Here is a 22,410-nt window from a genome sequence, read left to right on the forward strand (position 1 = left end):
AGAAAATATAAATGGGCTATAACACAACATAAAGTTGAGAAAATCAAAGTACCCACTGTCCAGTTATGAGGTTATAATTACCTACTTTGTCTTCCTTTCTTTTGCAGCACTGTTGAGCAACAGAATAACTTCCACTGTGCCAGGTTTCAGTCGGGGCGCATAGTTAGGCCCTAAAGCTTAGGCTTAGGCTATGCGCTAATGCCAGATAAATTAATGAAAGAAAATCCTCAATGTAGCTTATATATACAGTATGAATTACGCAAGAATGATGCATTTATGGATTTTTTTAAAAGAGCATCCTCAGGTACTCTCAATCTGAAGCACAGAAGGGTTATGGTTAATACAGTTTTCAATTCAGTCAGTTCAAAAGGTGAATATGCATATTATGAGACATATACTGAATATATCTTAACTGTAAGTTGCTTTGGATGATGGTCTTCCAAATGAAACGAAGGAAATACCCTGACACAAAGTAAATGCTCCCTCCATTTATGTCCAAACAGCATAAGATGTGGATGCTTTTGATCATGAATTGTACAGTGGGGGGCCGTACTTGTGAACAATAGAAAAAGTATATGTTCAAGGTGAAGTGAACGCATCAGCCAATTCAAATCGCTGTCGTAGTTGCACGTGATCAAAGGCAACATGTTAGCTGTTAGACACTGCACAGGCCATGTTTGATAATGTACTGAAATACATAGGCATGACAGGACTCACCACTGATCTGTACTTGTAGATGCACATGATCCCAATGCCTGGGAAGATTAGAGAGCGAGAGAGAGGGAGCGAGAGAGAAAGAGACTACAATCACTACCATACCAGAGCAATTATCCTCTGAGACATGTAGCTAAGGGGAGATAGAACAAAGTAAAGCATTACACATGCGAATCGCCATGCGATGTGAGGAGAGCAGAGGGGAGCAGAGAGGTGCTGTATGGAGAGGGACAGCCGATGTCATTGAGTCCAGGGGCCCCAGTGTGATGATTCCACAAGGCTAGAACACGCCGACACAAACAATCCCCATTCCAACTACCATGACACATCAGTCAGGGAGGGGTCTGTGGGCTTAGCAGGACACGCAACCCCTCTGTGTGTGTGTGATAGGATACAAGAGTAGAGAGTAGTATTACCATATGGGTCAGCATCCACCAGAGCAAAAATGGGGAAGTGCAGGGTGTCTGTCCCAAAGCTTTCTCACCATCATCCTGCTGTTCACATCTGGGACACCTTTAACCTGACACACACACATAACAGATTCAGAATAGGTCATATGATTAACACATTCAGTTTAAAGCAACCATGAGAACAGAGAAACCATGAGTTAATCTGTTGGACATACTGTGATCATGATGCAAAGAGATAGCTTGGTGCAAAAGTCATCGTCTAGCCGTGTCTGGAAGGTGGCGTCCTTCTTCACTATCAAAACAAATTTAGCAGGTGACACAATGTCTGGAGAACGGGTCAAGGTGAACACAAACATGACTGATGGACTCTTCCTCACCAATAGATAAAAGTTGGAGGAGTTACAGAGATAGTTCTGAGAGGAAGGATGTCTCACAAACGCTTTACAATATTGATGAAATATGAGTTCTAACATAATTATAAAGGATACTCTTCATTCCGCTAACATTAGAAGAAACTGGAGTAGCCTGAGAAAACAATTCAGAAACGCAATAAGAGAAACACAATTTTCAACATAGCAAGATGATGTTAGCTTTCAAGCTAACAACTGATAATGAGATATCAATCTGGCTGTTTGGTTACCAGTTGATTTATGCAACACAAACAGTAGACAGAATAGAAGTAAATAGCTTGAGGTTGTTTGTTTTCTGAATAATGATTCTGTAAAACCAAGTGATTAGTACATGGGTTGAACTTGGAGATTGTGGCCAGAGAGGTGAACACGGGATGTAATAGGTTTGGCTGAGACTACGGATCTCTGTTATGTCATTGAAATGGGAGAAGTTCAGTGTTGCAGACATAGATGGTGGATGATGATTCTGCATAATAAATATCTAACATTATATGCATATTCAACATGCATTTGACCATACTGTGATGACGCTACGATGTTGGGGGAACGTAGTTAGAGTGTTAGTGGGACGTATGGTGGAGCTGGATTGACAGTCCACCCTGGTGCTGTCCTCCTCCAGGTAACACAGATCACCTGAGATTAAGCTCTTGGATGCGGCTAGCTGGCCACACACACACACACACACACACACACACACACACACACACACACACACACACACACACACACACACACACACACACACACACACACACACACACACACACACACACACACACACACACACACACACACACACACCAATGCTTTTGAGTCAAGTTTAATTTAATTGCTCTTTGATCACGGGAATCATGGAAAACGCATACACAGGTGCTTCCTGTAGGCAGAAAAAAAGCTCAAAATATGAAACTAGCTGAGCGCTTTTATCTGTTGGTGCTGAACTAATCATAACATCTTATATCAAAAGGTATTTCCAAATGTTGTAGTATGGTTTTATTAAATAGCAGGTCATTGTTACCTCATCTGGCATGAGTTAACTGAAATTGTACACTAATAGACCCACACGCTGTATATACGCACAACATGGAGTCTTCTTCGTGGAACCTTGAGCATGCAGGAGATGTCATCCACAATGGAATCAACGGTTCTTTGTGAACCAAAAAGCTGTGTGTCGTTGTAATAGATGTCCCTGTGAAAAAAAGAGAACAACTTCAAAGTACTGTAGGTTGTTTAGGCAAGGATGTATTTTCTTGTCCGTTCGCTATCTGACAAAACATGACCTTTTTGTAGCACATGCGTTGCTCTGCACAAGTTTGTAGTTGGTGGAGGGGGGGGGGGGGGGGGGGGGGGGGGGGGGGTTGGAACAGATGAAGAACAGCCGTGGTGACAGAAGTTCCTGAAGTCATTTGAAGGCCAACAGCGTTGTCAAAACTCAAGTGGGGAATGAAGAAGAATTCTTCTTGAAAGAATTCTTCACAGAATCTGATCATTTGGTCTTGTATCTTTGATCAGCTCTGTAAAGGAGCCTGTCACCTTTATGATCCTTCTTAGAAGAATCCTAAACCCTGGGGCCTCCCCCATACCTCGACTGCATTTCCTCTGTGAAACCTTTGCCTCCCAATCTGTGTGATTCTCACATTTGAAACGGCCGAGCCAGAATGGGCTTTAAGCTATAAGGTTTGATGTAGACTCAACCAGACAGTCCGCTTTGTTCTAAGCATGAGGTCTCCACATCCTGTGCACATTAAAGACCTCCGCAAACCGCCAGATTTGCATGTGTGTGTGTGTGTGTGTGTTTGTGTGTGTGTGTGTGTGTGTGTGTGTGTTTGTGTGTGTGTAGCTGTTGCTTTTTCCATCTTTTATCAAACTGACAGCTATTCAGAGTCAGGAAGTTATTTCAGCTTCAAGGATTAAGGTTCAACACTTTATGTGATTCTATTTCCGCGCCCACAAATCCCTTTTGACTTCTCAGCTCTCTCACACATTCAGATAGACTGAGAGAACAAAAAACTACATGATTTCCTTCAAATGCATTTAACAATTTAGACCACTTGCAGGACCTTGCTTTTCACATTTAGTGTAATGTTCAATTTACACAACATGATTTTAAAATGTGCTGGGTATATTTACACAACATAAATAAGACGTCTGTTGTATAGATTTACATGTTCATCTGGCAAAGGTCAAACAGAATGAGTATGGTGGGTCTAAATACCACCCACATAGCGGTATACAGTATGGATAAGAAAAAGGCCCAAAATCCTTACATTATACTAATAAAGTGAGTGGCTGACCTTACATTGACCCAGCTGGATCAGTTGGGTAGGACCAAAACTGGAGCTTCATCTTTGGACAGACTGGTCATTATCTTTAGAATCACCTTTTCAATGCGGATTAAAAGTTCCTGGCTGAGAATCAGAATTTACAAAATTAACCTTGGTGATAGGTCTAGTTTATAGTCTAATTACACCAGTTATTCATGGGAAAATCTGTGGACCACTAATTCAAACTGATTAAAACAATCCTGTCATTTCATAAGCCTATATTGTCACATAAAATATCTCCTCTTTAAACTCAGATGAGCCAATAAGCCAATAGGCCTAGGTAGTAAAAACTGCAAGAACATTGTCTAGAATAATATGTTCATACTTGCCTACTAGCTAGACCTAATATGGGCCCTGGGCTTTATCAAAACTGTTGTAGATAGACCTAGCCTAGGCAAGTCTATCACATTGGCAAGGGTTGTCTGTCTACCACATGTTGTGTATCACAGTGCTTGACTTGGACTGAAATAGGTGCCGGTACTCATTTTGGGTGCTGGTACTGTTAACATTTGATCGCAGGAGCTCCACAATACGTTTGAACTAATATTCTATAAGAGGAACAGGAGCTCAAGCAGTATAACATTTGAGGTGCGGTACTCAGCTCCAATGAGCTCCTGCCCTAGTCAAGCACTGATGTGTAGAAAGAAACATAAGCCTACCTGTTGAATTCCTCATGGCTGTGTTGAGTGTCCATCATCGTATCTACATTTTCCAAAAATTCGACCCGGAAGTGTTCGGACATGTTTGATTACGTTCTTGTGGAGGAATAATTAAATTAAACCTACACTGGAATGAAATGAATATAGATAGCTACTGTATCCAAAGAAATGACACTTGAAACAAATTCCATTACCAATAACAGGGGAGTTTAGCATGTTTTAGGGGTATGATCTTTGACCCTCTAACTTTCACACATCATTAATCATGATTCATTCAGGATTAGGCTATCCTGAATGAATCCATATTAATGTAGAAGTGTTTAGAAACATATTGTATTCTTATTTACAGTAAAAGTGACTCCAAAATGACACAATACATTATTTTCCATTCATTTCTGTTGGGCACAAAATAATCTAAAACACAACCAAAACTAACTGCAAATGCATCCAACAAGTTTGTAGGCTAGAGTCACAAGCTTGATGTAGTCATTGCGTGCTAGTAATATGGGACACATACTACACTTTTGACTACTTTATTTATAAGAATCTTTAGGGGTGTCAATAATTTTGACTCCTACCTTTCTGAGAAAAAAAATATTACTTGATAAACAAATCTCTTTCTCTGAGCACTTGTATTAGTATAAAATAAATAATATAATTTCCCATTTTTTTTGGCATACAATATAGCTCATTATTTGAATTATTTATTTTATACAGTCATTATTTCGGATCTTTATGAAGGGTGTCAATAATTTCAGACCCCTCTGTAGGCCTCACTGTCAGAGAAAGAATTAGCACTGCTAGGTTTTGCACAGTAAAATGTGACAGTAAATTATTCATTTGTGACATCATTTTTTAAATTATTACTAAATAAAAAACAAATCGGTACAGCAATATGAAATCTGTATGTAAAATATTTACTTTTGACATTTTAATCATTTAGCAGACGCTCTTATCCAGTTAGTGCATTTGTCTTAAGATAGCTAGGTGAGACAACCATGTATCACAGTCAAATATACAGGATCAAAACATTCCATTCAAGCTAAACAATGGATATAGCGTTTTGCAACAAAGGCCATATTAATACACATTAACATTTTTCAAATAAAAACCTGAGAACAGTCATATTTTACACAAACATTAAGGTACCCATAAACAATAATTTCTATAGAAAAAAACACAAATGTGAAAAGTGTGTGGATATAGCGTTTTGGAACTAAACTCTTAATTTGTTTACACGTTTCCTTTACTCGCATCCACTCCTCGATTACCTTTTACCTTTTCAAAATCAGGCGAGGAGAGGACACGAAGAGTCGAGAAAAAACGATTGAGATTCTCCCAGTATTACCCTTGGAGTGTGTAAATGCACCATTTACGGTTCGCTGATGTTTTTATGGTAAGTCAAAATGAATGTTGAGCTGAACTGTTATCATAGATGTTTTTTTTTACATCAAGTTTTTATTATTTCAATTAATGGGATTCATACAATACATCATATACAGTGAGGGAAAAAAAGTATTTGATCCCCTGCTGATTTTGTACGTTTGCCCACTGACAAAGAAATGATCAGTCTATAATTTTAATGGTAGGTTTTTTTGAACAGTGAGAGACAGAATGACAACAAAATAATCCAGAAAAACGCATGTCAAAAATGTTATAAATTGATTTGCATTTTAATGAGGGAAATAAGTATTTGACCCCCTCTCAATCAGAAAGATTTCTAGCTCCCAGGTGTCTTTTATACAGTTAACGAACTGAGATTAGGAGCACACTCTTAAAGGGAGTGCTCCTAATCTCAGTTTGTTACCTGTATAAAAGACAGCTGTCCACAGAAACAATCAATCAATCAGATTCCAAACTCTCCACCATGGCCAAGACCAAAGAGCTCTCCAAGGATGTCAGGGACAAGACTGTAGACCTACACAAGGCTGGAATGGGCTACAAGACCATCGCCAAGCAGCTTGGTGAGAAGGTGACAACAGTTGATGCGATTATTCTCAAATGGAAGAAACACAAAAGAACTGTCAATCTCCCTCGGCCTGGGGCTCCATGCAAGATCTCACCTCGTGGAGTTGCAATGATCATGAGAACGGTGAGGAATCAGCCCAGAACTACACGGGAGGATCTTGTCAATGATCTCAAGGCAGCTGGGACCATAGTCACCAAGAAAACAATTGGTAACACACTACGCCACGAAGGACTGAAATCCTGCAGCGCCCGCAAGGTCCCCCTGCTCAAGAATGCACATATATAGGGCCGTCTGAAGTTTGCCAATGAACATCTGAATGATTCAGAGGAGAACTGGGTGAAAGTGTTTTGGTCAGATGAGACCAAAATGGATCTCTTTGGCATCAACTCAACTCGCCGTGTTTGGAGGAGGAGGAATGCTGCCTATGACCCCAAGAACACCATCCCCACCGTCAAACATGGAGGTGGAAACATTATGCTTTGGGGGTGTTTTTCTGCTAAGGGGACAGGACAACTTCACTGCATCAAATGGACGATGGACGGGGCCATGTACCGTCAAATCTTGGGTGAGAACCTCCTTCCCTCAGCCAGGGCATTGAAAATGGGTTGTGGATGGGTATTCCAGCATGACAATGACCCAAAACACACGGCCAAGGCAACAAAGGAGTGGCTCAAGAAGATGCACATTAAGGTCCTGGAGTGGCCTAGCCAGTCTCCAGACCTTAATCCCATAGAAAATCTGTGGAGGGAGCTGAAGGTTCGAGTTGCCAAACGTCAGCCTCGAAACCTTAATGACTTGGAGAAGATCTGCAAAGAGGAGTGGGACAAAATCCCTCCTGAGATGTGTGCAAACCTGGTGGCAAACTACAAGAAACGTCTGACCTCTGTGATTGCCAACAAGGGTTTTGCCACCAAGTACTAAGTCATGTTTTGCAGAGGGGTCAAATACTTATTTCCCTCATTAAAATGCAAATCAATTCATAACATTTTTGACATGCGTTTTTCTGGATTTTTCTGTTGTTATTCTGTCTCTCACTGTTCAAATAAACCTACCATAAAAATTATAGACTGATAATTTCTTTGTCAGTGGGCAAACGTACAAAATCAGCAGGGGATCAAATACTTTTTTCCCCTCACTTTATATGCTGTATGTATATTTAAAAAACATAGTACATGTACTGAACAATATATCACAAAACATACAGAAATAGTTACAAATTATAGAGATGTTGCTTTGTGATTACTCTGAATTGCACTTGTCACAGCTGCTAAGAAAATGATTATACGAAGGTGGATTCCACCTCATCAGTTACCATTGCAGAAATAGGCTGCTTAAGGAAATTGTCCTTATGGAACTGCCCAAGGCCAGGATTCATAAGGCCAGGGTGTCCACTCTGGACACCTGGGAAAAAGCAACAGCAGATATTTCTGAACTTTTATCCAACAGACCTGTACATCCATGAATGGATCTCTATAATTTGTAACTATTTCTGATCATATTTAGTTGAACAACCCCTGCAGTAGTAGACTGGTGATATGATCATTTATAATTTGCCCAGGGCCAGTGTGTGTGGGCCAGTTAGCACCTCATAGCACCCTTCTAAACCTTATTAGCACCTCCAGTCGCATTCTGCTGATAACTGGGAGTTTAATGAGGGCCTGACACTGGCCTGCTGCAACTTGTCCAATAATCCTTCCTGTGTGTGTGTGTGTGTTCTTACAGAGTGTGGACAGATAAAAATCATAGGCTAATCTAGTCTGACTGAAATTGAGAAATTGAAGACTTTGATTTTGGCATATGCTTATTGAAAATTGTGCACGTGTTGTCTGTAATTTGTTTATGCGTGCATTATTTGTCTTAAGGCTGTGGACATAATTATCTTTAGCAGACACCCACACACTCTAAACAGCTGTTTTTGTGTCTGTGAACATGTGTTGTCAGTGAAACACGACAAGTCCGACACATCAGGAAATGGCTGTAATTTTCTGTGAGATGCCATAACTGCTTCTCATTAGGAGTGTGTTACCAGGAATGTGTGTGTGTGAACGTGTGTGTGTCGCTCCATACTGTGCCATCGCTCCACCAGCTGCAGACTGCATGCGCTCCACCCCAAGACCCTCCAAACATTTGTCGGTTCCTCTGTGACCCCTACAGTGAAACCACCTCTGAGTCTCAAATTCCTGCCTACCTCACAACACCACAGGCCTGAGTGGGGGAAGCTTTCATTTCTCGCTAAAAAGAGAGCCCCACACCCCTCACTCTCTCTCTCTCTCTCTTTCTCTCGCTCTCTCTCTCTGTAGCCTGCCGTGAAAGAAAAAATCTGCAGCTAAAATGAGTTAATATTTACCTGGGGCCATTCTTTTCATCTGGCAATTAGAGGCATGAAATCCATGTAATTGTATTGTTATAAAAGAGAATCTCTTCTGAATTCTGAAAACATTAGGTCATTTTGGAGTCTCGTCCTTAACAAATGACTTGCAGGCATGCTGTGTGTGTTTTTAGAGGCACTGTGGTCTCGCAGTATGCTCAGGGCTTTTTTGGGAGTGTGTGGGAGCCAGGACTTGGAAGGGAAAAGGTCTCTGCCCCTGACCCTGAATATCTCCTAACGTGCTGATTTAGCAGAGGTCTCCCTCTCGCTCCTGAGTGGCTGTGACAAGCTGCTTCCTCAGTAATGGCTCTTAATCACTAAGTAATTGCTATCTCTGGGTGACGAGCAACAACTCCTCACCCGTCCGCCATGAAAATAACTCATAATCTGTGAAAGAAAGCCCACAAGACGTGGGGGTCCTCTTTCTTCCCCCTGGTCCAGAGAGGCAGGACCCCCGCCGGTTCCTTTGGCCTGCGAGAGATTTGTGTCGAGTGTGAGGCCCTAACCTGAGGAGACAGAGTGCAGCATCTCGGGATGAGTGTTTGTACTGGGCGAAGGGGGAAGGTATGAGGGGGTGTAAGGGGGGTAGAGAGGGGGGTTGCAGGGTCAGAGGAAAGGGAGAGGAGGGAGGGAGGAGGCTGCACCCACTGCAGGTGAGGGGGATTAGCTGAAGCCAAAGGTCCAAACAAACCAAATACAGATCTGTCAGCCTAATCCTCACAAATAGAAAACAGAGCTGCCTCAACGGACCCAACCACAACCCAACACCCGCACCCAAACTCCTCGTCCACCTCCCTCTCTAACCCTCCTCCCCTGGCCCTCCAACCCTGTTTCTCATCAGCTTTTTGCCCGTGCCAGTGAGGCCGGTCTGGCTGTGTTTCTGCTCCAGTAAAGAGGAGGTGACTGATCGCTGATCACCCAGGGCTTTGATTGATAGCCCAGCACATGCTTACAGAATGATTAGAACTAGGGCCCACTCACCATTGAGACAAGGATCTAAATGGGGAACTCTGTTGAGCCGGAGGGGCCATTATTAACCCCTCGCACCCCGATATGGACACACTGATGAGTGTGAGGTAAAGTGGGGAGAGAACAGTGTATCGCCAAGCCTATTCTCTGCACTAATGACACAGAGTGACAGAGTAAGTGGACGTCTGGGTGATAATATCCTGTTTTGGATAAGCAATAACTCTGTGTGGTGGGTGCATTAGGGGCAAGGCTTAAATATATGATATCTGTGCCTGTCAACAGCAGAAAACATAACTGATTAGGGTGTGCAGAGCTGCTGAGTGCAATGAATCAGAGCCAGACTGCTGTGGTGTTCCTGCGTGGCCTATATCCGTCTGCAGACTGACACATAGACAGGGTGAGAAGAGACACAGGATACAGGGGAAAGTACTATAGGTACTGAATGACAGTAGGAGAACTAAAGGTGCAGGATTTCTAATGAGCTGATCATCATCATCACCAGGAAATGAGCATGTCATTGGGAAACCTGTCCGTTTGTCTTAAGTCTCTCTTTTGTTACGGTAACGCTGAGCATAGTTTTGGAAAGATCTACCTCGGGAATGGAGGCTGTTTCACAGCTGTGTCTCATATGTTGACGAGGCCCCTGGAAGTGTCTGACACCAGAAGGGGAACATTTGCATTCTCTCAGCCCCACCTGGTTGCTCTGTTTTAATAGGCCGGTGCACTGTGCAGCGCACACAGTGGAGCTGTGCTGAGAACGTAGACAGGGGCGGACGGGCTGGGCCAAAACGGGGGGAGAAAAATGCACTCACCCCTCCCTCCCCCCGACTCCACACTGCTTCATTTGAGGGTCAGTTTACCCCAAAAACAGGTTTTACTGTACCCTCTACAGGGCTGCTTGTTTGGACCCCACCTCCATGCCCCCACGCCTTCAGAGGAGGGCCGCCCGGCACTCTCCGAGGCAACACTCAAAATAAGTAATCTTACCTTTGACCTCTCCTCTGAGCAGTAATATATATATATATGAACGAGAGAGAGAGAGAGAGAGAGAGAGAGAGAGAGAGAGAGAGAGAGAGAGAGAGAGAGAGAGAGAGAGAGAGAGAGAGAGAGATATTTGGTCGCCATTCCTTCCAGTTCTCTGCTGCAAATGACTGGAACGAACTGCAAAAATCTCTGAAGCTGGAGACACTTATCTGTACACAGCCCATCTGTAATTAGCCCACCCAACTACCTCATCCCCATATTGTTATTTACATTGTTATTTATTTTGCTCATTTGCACCCTAGTATCTCTATTTGCACATAGTCTTCTGCACATCTATCACTCCAGTGTTAATACTAAACTATAATTGTAATTATTCTGCACTATGGCCTATTTATTGCCTTACCTCCATAACTTACTACATTTGCACACACTGTAAATAGATGTTCTATTGTGTTATTGACTGTACGTTTTGTTTATTCCATATGTAACTCTGTGTTGTTGTTGTTTTTTCTGCACTGCTTTGCTTTATCTTGGCCAGGTCGCAGTTGTAAATGAGAACTTGTTCTCAACTGGCTTACCTGGTTAAATAAAGGTGAAATAAAAATAAAATAAAAAAAGAGAGAAAGAGAGAGGTGGGGTGCGCAGACTCATCGCGGAACAAGAAAAGAGAGGAAAAAGAGAGATCAGATGAGGGGAGCGACGGTGTGAGATTGTGTGTATGTGTGCAAAACAGTGTTTGTGTGTGCGAGAAAGAGTGTGCGTGTGCGACAAAGTGTGTGTGTGTGTGAGTGTTCCAGCAATGTTTCACAGAGCTGCTGTGTGGCCTGTCTCTCAGAAGCTGCTGTCGTGCTCCAACCTGCAGGAGACAGGAGGTGTGTGTGTGTGCAGGCAGGCAGGAATAGATCAGAGTAAGAGATGTTTTTTTCAATGTGTGGATGTGTGTGTGAGTCTGTGTGTGTGTGTTTGGTAAATTATCTGTCCTTGAGTGCAAGGTCTTGAGTGCAAGGTCTTGAGTGAGAGATATCTTATCCTAATATGGATTAATACTAGTCTGCTAAAACAAAGATAGTTTAGACAAAATCACTATAAACACTTTGAAAGTCAGACTTCCTCACTGTAATTGCATCAGAGCATATACAGCGCATTCGTAAAGTATTCAGACCCCTTGACTTTTTCCACATTTTGTTATGTTACAGCCTTATTCTAAAATGGATTAAATGGTTTTTCCCCTCATCAATCTACACACAATACCCCATAATGACAAAGCAAGTTTTTAGAAATGTATGCAAAAAAATTAAAATATAAATAAAATATCACATTTACGTAAATATTCAGACCATTGACTCAGTACTTTGTTGAAGCACCTTTGGCAGCAATTACAGCCTTGAGTCTTCTTGGGTATGACGCTAGAAGCTTGGCACACCTGTATTTGGTGTGTTTCTTTCATTCTTCTCTGCAGATCCTCTCAAGCTCTGTCAGGTTGGATGGGGAGCGTCGCTGCACGGCTATTTTCAGGTCACTACAGAGATGTTAGATCGGGTTCAAGTCCGGGCTCTGGCTGGGCCACTCAAGGACATTCAGAGACTTGTCCCGAAGCCACTCCTGCGTTGTCTTGGCTGTGTGCTTAGGGTCGTTGTCCTGTTGGAAGGTGAACCTTCGCCCCAGTCTGAGGTCCTGAGCACTCTGAGGCAGGTTTTCATCAAGAATCTCTCTGTACTTTGCTCTGTTCATCTTTCCCTCGATCCTCACTAGTCTACCAGTCCCTGCCGCTGAAAAACATCCCCACAGCATGATGTTGCACCATCATGCTTCACCGTAAGGATGGTGTCAGGTTTCCTCAAGACGTGACACTTGGCATTCAGGCCAAAGAGTTCAATCTTGGTTTCATCAGACCAGATAATCTTGTTTCTCATGGTCTGAGAGTAATTTAGGTGCCTTTAACTCCAAGCAGGCTGTCATGTGCTTGTTATTGAGGAGTGGCTTCCGTCTGGTCACTCTACCATAAAGGCCTGATTGGTGGAGTGTTGCAGAGATGGATGTCCTTCTGAAAGGTTCTCCCATCTCCACAGAGGAACTCTGGAGCTCTCTCAGAGTGACCATTGGGTTCTTGGTCACCTCCCTGACCAAGGCCCTTCTCCACCGATTGCTCAGTTTGGCTGGGTGGCCAGCTCTAGGAAGAGTCTTGGTGGTTCCAAACTTCTTCTATTTAAGAATGATGGAGGCCACTGTGTTCTTGGGGACCTTCAATGCTGCAGACATTTTTTGGTACCCTTCCCCAGATCTGTGCCTCGACACAATCCTGTCTCGGAGCTCTACGGACAATTCCTTCGACCTTATGGCTTGGTTTTTGCTCCGACATGCACTGTCAACTGTCGGACCTTATATAGATAGGTGTGTGCCTTTCCAAATCATGTCCAATCAATTGAATTTACCACAGTTGGACTCCAATCAAGTTGTAGAAACATCTCAAGGATGATCAATGGAAACAGGATGCACCTGAGCTCAATTTCGAGGCTCATAGCAAAGGGTCTGAATACTTACGTAAATAAGGTATTTCTGTTTTTCTAAACATTTCTAAAAACATGTTTCTGCTTTGTCATTATGGGGTATTGTGTGTAGATTGATGAGGAAAAACTTTCATTTAATCCGTTTTAGAATTAGGCTGTAACGTAACAAAATGTGGAAAAAGGGCTTGGAGTTACAGTACATTAAAAACATCCGTTTTTCTCTTTCATGAGTACAGCTCAGTTGTTCAGAATGCTAATGATAATAGGCCGGCACGTCACTCTCCATTTCCGCCACTGATTGGTCTACTAGACCAGGGCCCCCTGCGTGTGTGTCTGCTCTCAATAATGGCCTTCACACAGCTACACTGACTGACTGCATGCTATGATAGAGGGAGGATGATGACTATGAGGCTATCATGTTTTCATATTGACTAGAGCATTGTGTAAGATTGCAGGTGTTGCCCTGAAGGATAGGAGTAGTTTTCTATCATGATTTGTGTGTGTGTGTCTGTGAACACATTGTGTGTGTACATGTGTGTGACAATTTATGGTTTAGTGTGTGTATTACTTATACATAATGTGTGTGTATGTGACAGTGAAGGGGCGGAGAGCTCAAACCCTTTTTGTTCTGCTTTAGTTCCTCTGGTCAAAGGCCCCTCAGTGCAGCTCACCCAGCCTGGCCTCAGTCTGTGCCCCCTGTTTACTGTGACTGTCACCAGAGCTATGGAGGCCCAAACAAAGGGGGGTCTGTTCCTATTATCCTGCCCCAGAGTGGCAGCCCCTCTCTGGGCACTGACTGAGGCCAGGGCTCGGGGGCTGAGGGGCTACGGACCGAGGGGACCCCAGCTTGCAGTATAAAGCGAGAGATTATGGTTCTAACTGAAACCAAGTCCCTTTCATGTCCTCTGTCGGAAACCGCCGTAATATAAACACCTGCGGCCATTAGCTGATTCTATCTGAGGGACCGGATAGCAGTGTTTATATGTTACAGGCTACCGCTGAAAGACCATTTAATAGTAATAGAGTGACTTGCGGATACACACAGGGAATGAGTGCTGGCAGGCATGGAACGAGTGCAGGGCAGGTTCTCAGACAAACCACATTGCATTGTCATTGGAAAAAGGGGAGTGGGGCTGTAATGAAATGGAGAACAAGCACATTTAATGGGCAGGGATGTGGGCTCGGCCTGTAACTACCTCTAGCCATGCTCTCTCTCTCCTGTCCTTCTCTTTCCTACCGGCAATTACAGCGTTGATCGGGGACTGTCGGTCCCATTCTACCTCACTGTGCCATTGAAGTCTAATTTGACTGTCATAAAATTACCTGGCAAGCTGTGGCCCTAAAACATCTCAACCTTTACAAAGCCATTAAAATGAGTCTCTCTGTGAAGCTAAAAGTTTACCGTTCCACTCCGAGGAGGAACCCTTTCAACATGAAGTGGTCATTAATGGTGGAAGGGCCATCCAAAAGCCCCTGTCCCAGCCAAGGCATGAGCGGAGCGCACGAGAGGGTCAGGAACGTTCCATTAAAGTGTGGTGTTTAAGAGGTGCTGGGGCCAGGGGGGCACATGGAAGGGATGAAACAGCTGCCAAACATCTGCACCCTGTCCCCTCCAACCCTGTGTCTGAGCACCGCTCAGCGCTGTCTGTCGTTACCTACTTCCTGCCTGCCTCTACACTGGCTAGGGCGACAGGGAGTAGGGGGCACTCATAACTCAACACTCACTCAGAGGGCATGGGCGTGTGTGTGACTGGGCAGGCAGATTGTAGGATATTCATTTATTTCCTCTGCACCACTTGTCTCATCCTACCTCACAGAGGTTGTCTGACTGAATGTTTTGATAGTAAAGTTGTAATAATCCAGTCATTGGTGTTCTGGTCCTGGTAGAGTGCACCTAAAATATGAACACATTGTATGGCATGTTATGATCTCTCTCACAGTATTAGGCAACACAGAACACCTTTGCCAACATCACCCAGACAGTTTCCCTAGGAGCAAATAATTACTCCTCCATAAAACAGAGACAATAGTATCAGGTGCCTGTCATAGGTAATTGGTGGTATTAAAAAGATACCTCAGGATTTTGGCAATGAAACCATTTATCTACTTCCCCAGAGTCAGATGAACTTGTGGATAACATTTGTATGTCTCTGCATCCAGTATGAAGGAAGTTAGAGGTAGTTTTGTGAGCCAATGCTAACTAGTTACCATCCTAACATGCTAGCAGTTACCAAAGACTTCCAGTCATTGCGCTAACGCTAGTTAGCAATTGTGCTAACGCTAGTTATCAACTTCCTTCAAACTGCACGCAGAGACATAATAATGGTATCGACTAGTTAATCTGACTGGGAAATAGATAAAGGGTTTCATTGTCAAAATCCTGAAGTATTCGTTAAACCCTTTCAAGGGAACAAAAGAGAGCATGACACTGATGAAAGGTCTTTTTCAAAGCCATATAGATATGGTTCTGGTCTTTTGTCACACTGTGCTTCTGTTGTGAGGGTAAGCATGTCCCCACCCATTTATTTCACAAAATACAAACACCTTGAGATATCCCTTGTACCTTCATCCACCCCTTGGCAACCTGCAAGCCAAGGAACCCCCCCCCCCCCCCCCCCCCCCCCCTCTCTCTCTCTCACGTGCACACACACACAGAGGGAGATGGAGATGGAGAGAGAGAGAAAGAACATTGTCTGGGCTAAAGCAATTAAAGCGCTCCCTCTCACTGCTCCTCCCAGCGTATAAACCACCTCCTCAAAGTTTGCTCGCTGAGCTCGGCTCATCGCACTTGCTGCAACACGTCTTGTCAACCTCGCAGTTTACGCGTGAACCAGGGAGACGGTGATAGTGAAAGGGGTGGGCGTTGCTGGTTGTAAAGGGGACAGGATCGAAATTGAGAATTGTGCAGATCCGTGGATTTAAGCAAATCCAATAAAAGTGGACGTTGAAGTTAAATTGATGTTGCAATCGTGAACTCTTCCCTCAACATGAGGGGCCGTCAATGATTCGGGTATTGAACGAACCTGTTGCGAAATTCAATGTCCTTGTTCTAAGTCTTGGGTGAGAGCACTCAGCGCAATTACGCACGGCATCATTATGGTTTTATTTTTGGATAGACGTGTCCCTGCTTTGTTCCTAGTATGGGGCTACTGCGTTTTCGCGGACACGGTCTTTTCGAACTTTACCCTGGACAACGAGGTCCACTCGAGTTTCATCCACCGGCGGCTGAAGAGCCAGGAGCGCCGGGAGATGCAGCGGGAAATCCTCTCGATCCTCGGGCTGCCGCATCGGCCACGGCCGCATCTCCACGGGAAGCACAACGCGGCACCGATGTTCATGCTGGACCTGTACAATGCCATGTCCACGGAGGGGAAAGAGGACGGGTACTCCTACCCATACAAACCCATCTTCACCACCCAGGGGCCGCCTATAGCCACTCTTCAGGACAACAACTTCCTAAACGACGCAGACATGGTTATGAGCTTTGTCAATTTAGGTATGTCACCCCTTGCCTGTGCGTATTATGTTGTTCCCTGCAGTATCAGATTTTCAGTCTTAATTTTAACCATCTGCAGTTTTGCACTTATTGGTGGATATCTCATTTCAAGATATCTTGGAAACAGATAGCGCATGCCTTAAAAATTATAAGTAACAAGTTGCTCATATCTTATTACACATTCAACAATATGTAATAACATGAGTGAAACTTGAGACACACTACATGATGAAAAGTATGTGGACACCTGCTCATGGAAGATCTCATTCCAAAATCATGGGCATTAATATGGAGTTGGTCCCCCCTTTGCTGCTATAACAGCCTCCACTCTTCTGGGAAGGCTTTCCACTAAATGTTGGAACTTTGCTGCGGGGACTTGCTTCCATTCAGCCACAAGAGCATTCGTGAGGTCGGGCACTGATGATGGGCGATTAGGCCTGGCTCGCAGTCGACTTTCCAATTCATCCCAAATGTGTTTGATGGGGTAGAGGTCAGGGCTCTGTGCAGGCCAGTCAAGTTCTTCCACACCGATATCGACAAACCATTTCCGTATGGACCTCACTTTGTGCATGGGGGCATTGTCATGCTGAAACAGGAAAGGGCGTTCCCCAAACTGTTGCCACAAAGTTGGAAGCACAGAATCGTCTAGAATGTCATTGTATGCTGTAGCGTTAAGATTTCCCTTCACTGGAACTAAGGGGCTTAGCCCGAACCATGAAAAATAGACCCAGAACATTATTCATCCTACACTAAACTTTACAGTTGGCACTATGCATTGGGGCAGGTAGCGTTCTCCTGACATTCGCCAAACCCAGATATGTCCGTCGGACTGCCAGATGGTGAAGCGTGATTAATTACTACAGAGAACGCATTTCCACTGCTCCAGAGTTGAATGGCGGCGAGGTTTACATCACTCCAGCTGACGCTTGGCTTGCGCATGGTGATCTTAGGCTTGTGTGCGGCTGCACGGCCATGGAAACCCATTTCATAAAAATCCAGACAAACAGTTCTTGTGCTGACATTGCTTCCAGAGGCAGTTTGGAACTCGGTAGTGAGTGTTGAAACCGAGGACAGATGATTTTTACATGCTACGCGCTTCAGCACTCGGCAGTCCCGTTTTATGAGCTTGTTTGGCCTACCACTTCGCGGCTGAGCCGTTGTTGCTCCTAGATGTTTCCACTTCACAATAATACAGTTGACTGGGGCAGCTCTAGCAGGGCAGAAATTTGACGAACTGACTTGTTGGAAAGGTGGCATCCTATGACGGTGCCACGTTGAAAGTCACTGAGCTCTTCAGTAAGGCCATTCAAATCAAATCAAATCAAATCAAATCAAATCAAATTTTATTGGTCACATGCGCCGAATACAACAGGTGCAGACATTACAGTGAAATGCTTACTTACAGCCCTTAACCAACAGTGCATTTATTTTTAACAAAAAAAGTAAAAATAAAACAACAACAAAAAAAGTGTTGAGAAAAAAAGAGCAGAAGTAAAATAAAATAACAGTAGGGAGGCTATATATACAGGGGGGTACCGGTGCAGAGTCAATGTGCGGGGGCACCGGCTAGTTGAGATAGTTGAAGTAATATGTACATGTGGGTAGAGTTAAAGTGACTATGCATAAATAATTAACAGAGTAGCAGCAGCGTAAAAAGGATGGGGTGGGGGGGCAGTGCAAATAGTCCGGGTAGCCATGATTAGCTGTTCAGGAGTCTTATGGCTTGGGGGTAGAAGCTGTTGAGAAGTCTTTTGGACCTAAACTTGGCACTCCGGTACCGCTTGCCGTGCGGTAGCAGGGAGAACAGTCTATGACTAGGGTGGCTGGAGTCTGACAATTTTGACATTCTACTGCCAATGTTGTCCATTGGAGATTGCATGGCTTTGTGCTTGATTTTATACACCTGTCAGCAACGGGTGTGGCTGAAATAGCCAAATGCACTAACTTTTGTATATATAGTGTATGTGCAAATTAATCAGCTGTTGGTAATAGTGATTGACAGACCAAGTGACATTGTTTATGTTCCCTGGTCCATGTTTAGGTTATGTCTAATTACTTTACACTGGGTCTTAAGACGTATTGCACTACAGATTCTTGGTCTAAAAATGACAACTGGGATTTCTCACGTCTCTGGAGTGAAAAAGCTTGATGTATTTTCTATAATTCTTATTGAACCAATCATGCTGTTTCATTTGCACATTGGACTGCATGGGTCGTTGTCCTGCAGAAACACTTTATAGGGCTATTGCATACGCTGCTGGAGAAAAGCCATCTAATGTAGATACAAGTTGTAGAATAGGTAGTCCATCTTTACAGTGTGTTGCAATTGAGTTAATGATCCAGTCTAGGAATCTATGAGCATCACATTCCAGTGAATTGTCTCCCTCTGTCTCAGTCAAACAGCTGTTCACTGTGTTAATGTTCAGGTGGTCAACCCTGCAGATGCTCTAACCTGCAGACACTCGCTCCACCGTTTCTATCTTGAGCATGAGCGAGTGCCAACAACACAATAGGTTCAAAGTGAATCTTGGTCTCCTCGGTTTTGCATTCCCAACACAATAACATCAAAATAACATTCCCAAGAGTCCATATACAACTGTTTGGATTCTAACATCAGAGTTGGGCAAGCTCAGGTGTTTTTCTAACACATGCTGTGAATGAAAGGCCTTACATACAATATGTCTGATAGCCTATGTCTTTTCCCTCTAAGCACATGCTAAATGTTTTCTCCCAGCTGTTGGCTGTGGGTTTAGGGTGTCCTTATCTAATCAGTGAGTCTTAGTGAAATCCCCCTGAGATGCTGCTCTGTCTTCTGATTACCATTATTGTCAGCAGCAACAGCCAGCCAAGCTTTACTGCCTGCCCATCATCACAACATTAGCAGGCAACGCCAGGGGATTTATGGAAAGATAAACACACCATCATAACTCAATTTGGCCAACAAATTAAGCAATCACAGCAACTGCATGAATGAATTAGGGTCAAGATGAGTATTTGTGATTCATTTGAAGAGGGAAAGGACACTGCTGCATGGGATCTGGCTAGAGAACGTATATAGTGTACAACTTTGGCAGTTGTAGAAATCTTAAAATTAAGAGGCAAATGTTAACGAAGATAACAAGAAGAGGTTTCCCGGCCCGAGGGAGCTGGAGTTTGTGATGAATCCTGGAGGGATGGAGAGATGATTGTTGGAGTGTTTTGTCAATGGAGAGGGAGGTGACAGTGTTTCCTTTGCTGTACTATGCCATTACAGAGGGAGCTGCTGTAATGATGCTATTTTGGACAGGCTGTGACACAGATGGATGGGACCGCAAAGCCTTGCAAAGTCAAGGGCCTCGTTCTTTTCCTAACACGTCTGAAAAGGCACCATATTCCCAATCCCTTCATAGTGCATTACTTTTGACCAGGTCCCGAATAGGGCTCTAGGACCCGGGCCAAATGTAGTGCACTATGAAGGGAATAGGGTGCCATTTTGGAGGCACCCTAAGACTTCAACAGGGCAAGGAGAGAGCCTGTGAGAGGCAGAGAGGAGAGGAGAAACTGTTTCTGACTCTGATATGTACTGTATGGGCCTTAAACCATAAGGCTGACATTAAACCATAACAAAGGTGTTTCACATCAGCAAGAGAGAGCATATTTTGATTTGGGGCAAACAAAATGAATGATTTCATAACTGAACCCAGCTTAGGTAATCAAGACCCTTTCTCGCTAGAGGTTTCTATGCTTGTTCTGTGACTTGTGGCTTGTGAATGAAGCCCCAATAAAAGTCATGTTTTCCTTCTTGTCCAGAGTCATTTCCACTCAGCTCCCAGTGACCGTAAGGGGTTGAGGCCTGGTGATATGGTTACTGATCAGCACAGTGGCCGTTTCTCCTCCCCGCAGGGTAGGCTAGGTTCCCCTCATGCCATGTTGGGTTCCTCTTACCTTATTTCAAATGATCTGTGATAACCTTTTGCAAAGTATATTGCATAATTCGGATATGATGTCACTGTTGATCCAGTCCGTGAATGGGCCTCTTTGTCAGGCTCTTCTTCCTGAGTCTCATGTGATGCCATCAGATATGAGCCAGGCTTGATCCAAGCCACCAGATCAAAATGCTGATTAATACGCCTTTATATGAGAGAGAGCGAGAGTGAGAAAGCGAGAGAGAGAAAGAGAGAGAGAATAGAAGAGAACAGAGAGAGTTATAATCATAGACACTGTTGGCTTTTTATTTCACTCAGTCATTGTGGGTTTTTCAATTTCAACCCCTCGTAAGTCAGGTTCCATAAATGGCATCATGTCCAAGACGCCTCTCTTAAACTAACTTCCAACTGCCTTGGAAGTGGCTCGGGAAGCTTTTTTTTAGAAGTAAGCTGGGTGGCATTTTAGCTTTGAAATATTATGACAACAGAATTGTATCTGATTTCACTGATAGTCCCCTCAAAGTGCCAGTGAGGGAGAGAGAATGAGAGCAAAGGGAAATAGTGAAAAAGGGGGAGGCATTGTAGTTCCGCATGACCCTGATTCTTGACAGACGTCTTGTAAGGAGAGTGTGTAAGTGAGCATAGGAGAGGGGAATAGTTAGAGATTTAGACACATGACCTTGCCCTGTTTCAATACATTGCTACAGAGAGCTCTCCTTCAGTTATAGTTGTTGCATGTCAAAAGAGTTGGAGCTGGCACAATCTGATCGTTTGACCATATGCAGATTATTTGAAAAGGACCATTCAAATAAAGTGATAATGGAATGGAACTGATGTTGTATTGTTGCTATGTGCTGCTGAGTGTTGTTGCTTGAGTTGTGCTCAGGGCAAGAGTATAATAAGACATATGATCTTATATGATATGGTATTATTGATATGATATTTCAGTGTGTATCTGAGCTATTCTGAGGCCAGTTGATATCTGATGTGTTGTCAGTGTGTATCTGAGCTGCTCTGGAGTCAGTTGATAGCTGATCATGTCAGTATACTGTATATTTAAGCTATTCTCAGTCCAGCTTATAGTGGATCTGTTGTCGGTGTGTATCTGAACTGCTCTGCGGCTGGTAGTTTCCAGTGCAGGCCCAGGGTGGGTGTGTTGCTTTGGGACAGACCCCAGGGCCAGGGACGTCCTCTCCTCTCCTCTGTCTGAGTCACCTCAGTTAAAAGGCCAGCTGTGTAAATGGTTTACAGCACACATGCAGAATGTACACACCTACCAGCAACATGGGTCGCCCTAGCCCAGGATGTGTGCTGCTGAACATGCAACGCTCGCTGACACGCTAACACGCTAACACGCTAACACGCTAACACGCTAACACACTTCTGTGTGAAATTGGATGGCATTTTTCTGTAGCGTTAGCTTGGTGTATGAAACAATGAACATAGGCAAGATTCTGTCTTTCTTTCTCTCTCTCTTTCTCTCTCTCTCCATTTAGCTGGAATGATTTATGTTTTGCCCATCCTTCCATACCACTCCACACACACACGTGAACACTTTCTCACACGCACGCACATACATAAACACACAGACACACCTCCCCTTTGGGTAATTATTTGATATGATCCCGGCGGTCCCCAGTGCGTTGGCCCTCAGCCACAGTGAATTAAGGCATTTCCCCTTAAACAAACCACAAC

The 22,410-nt window shown here is 43.8% G+C and overlaps 1 protein-coding gene and 1 pseudogene across 2 annotated transcripts in view; one reads left to right on the forward strand and one right to left on the reverse strand.

Moving 5' to 3' along the window:
* Nucleotides 1-300: 300 nt before the first annotated feature.
* On the reverse strand, nt 301-4,600 carry LOC311147595 (meiotic recombination protein SPO11-like; annotated as a pseudogene). Its single transcript has 10 exons — nt 4,518-4,600; nt 3,829-3,942; nt 2,815-2,965; nt 2,615-2,723; nt 2,109-2,195; nt 1,613-1,649; nt 1,340-1,449; nt 1,131-1,234; nt 718-755; nt 301-315 (listed from the first exon to the last, which is right to left on the reverse strand). The product of its transcript is annotated as a meiotic recombination protein SPO11-like (transcript).
* Nucleotides 4,601-16,172: 11,572 nt separating this feature from the next.
* bmp7b (bone morphogenetic protein 7b) overlaps nt 16,173-22,410 on the forward strand; it is a 57,687-nt gene continuing 51,449 nt past the window's right edge. Inside the window, exon 1 of the mRNA XM_084184335.1 lies at nt 16,173-16,810. Coding sequence (XP_084040461.1) covers nt 16,411-16,810 — 400 coding nt within the window. The 5' untranslated portion in view covers nt 16,173-16,410. The remainder of the gene's footprint in view (nt 16,811-22,410) is intronic.

The sequence above is a fragment of the Coregonus lavaretus genome (assembly GCF_964263955.1).
Source record: "Coregonus lavaretus genome assembly, chromosome: 20".
NCBI lineage: Eukaryota > Metazoa > Chordata > Actinopteri > Salmoniformes > Salmonidae > Coregonus > Coregonus lavaretus.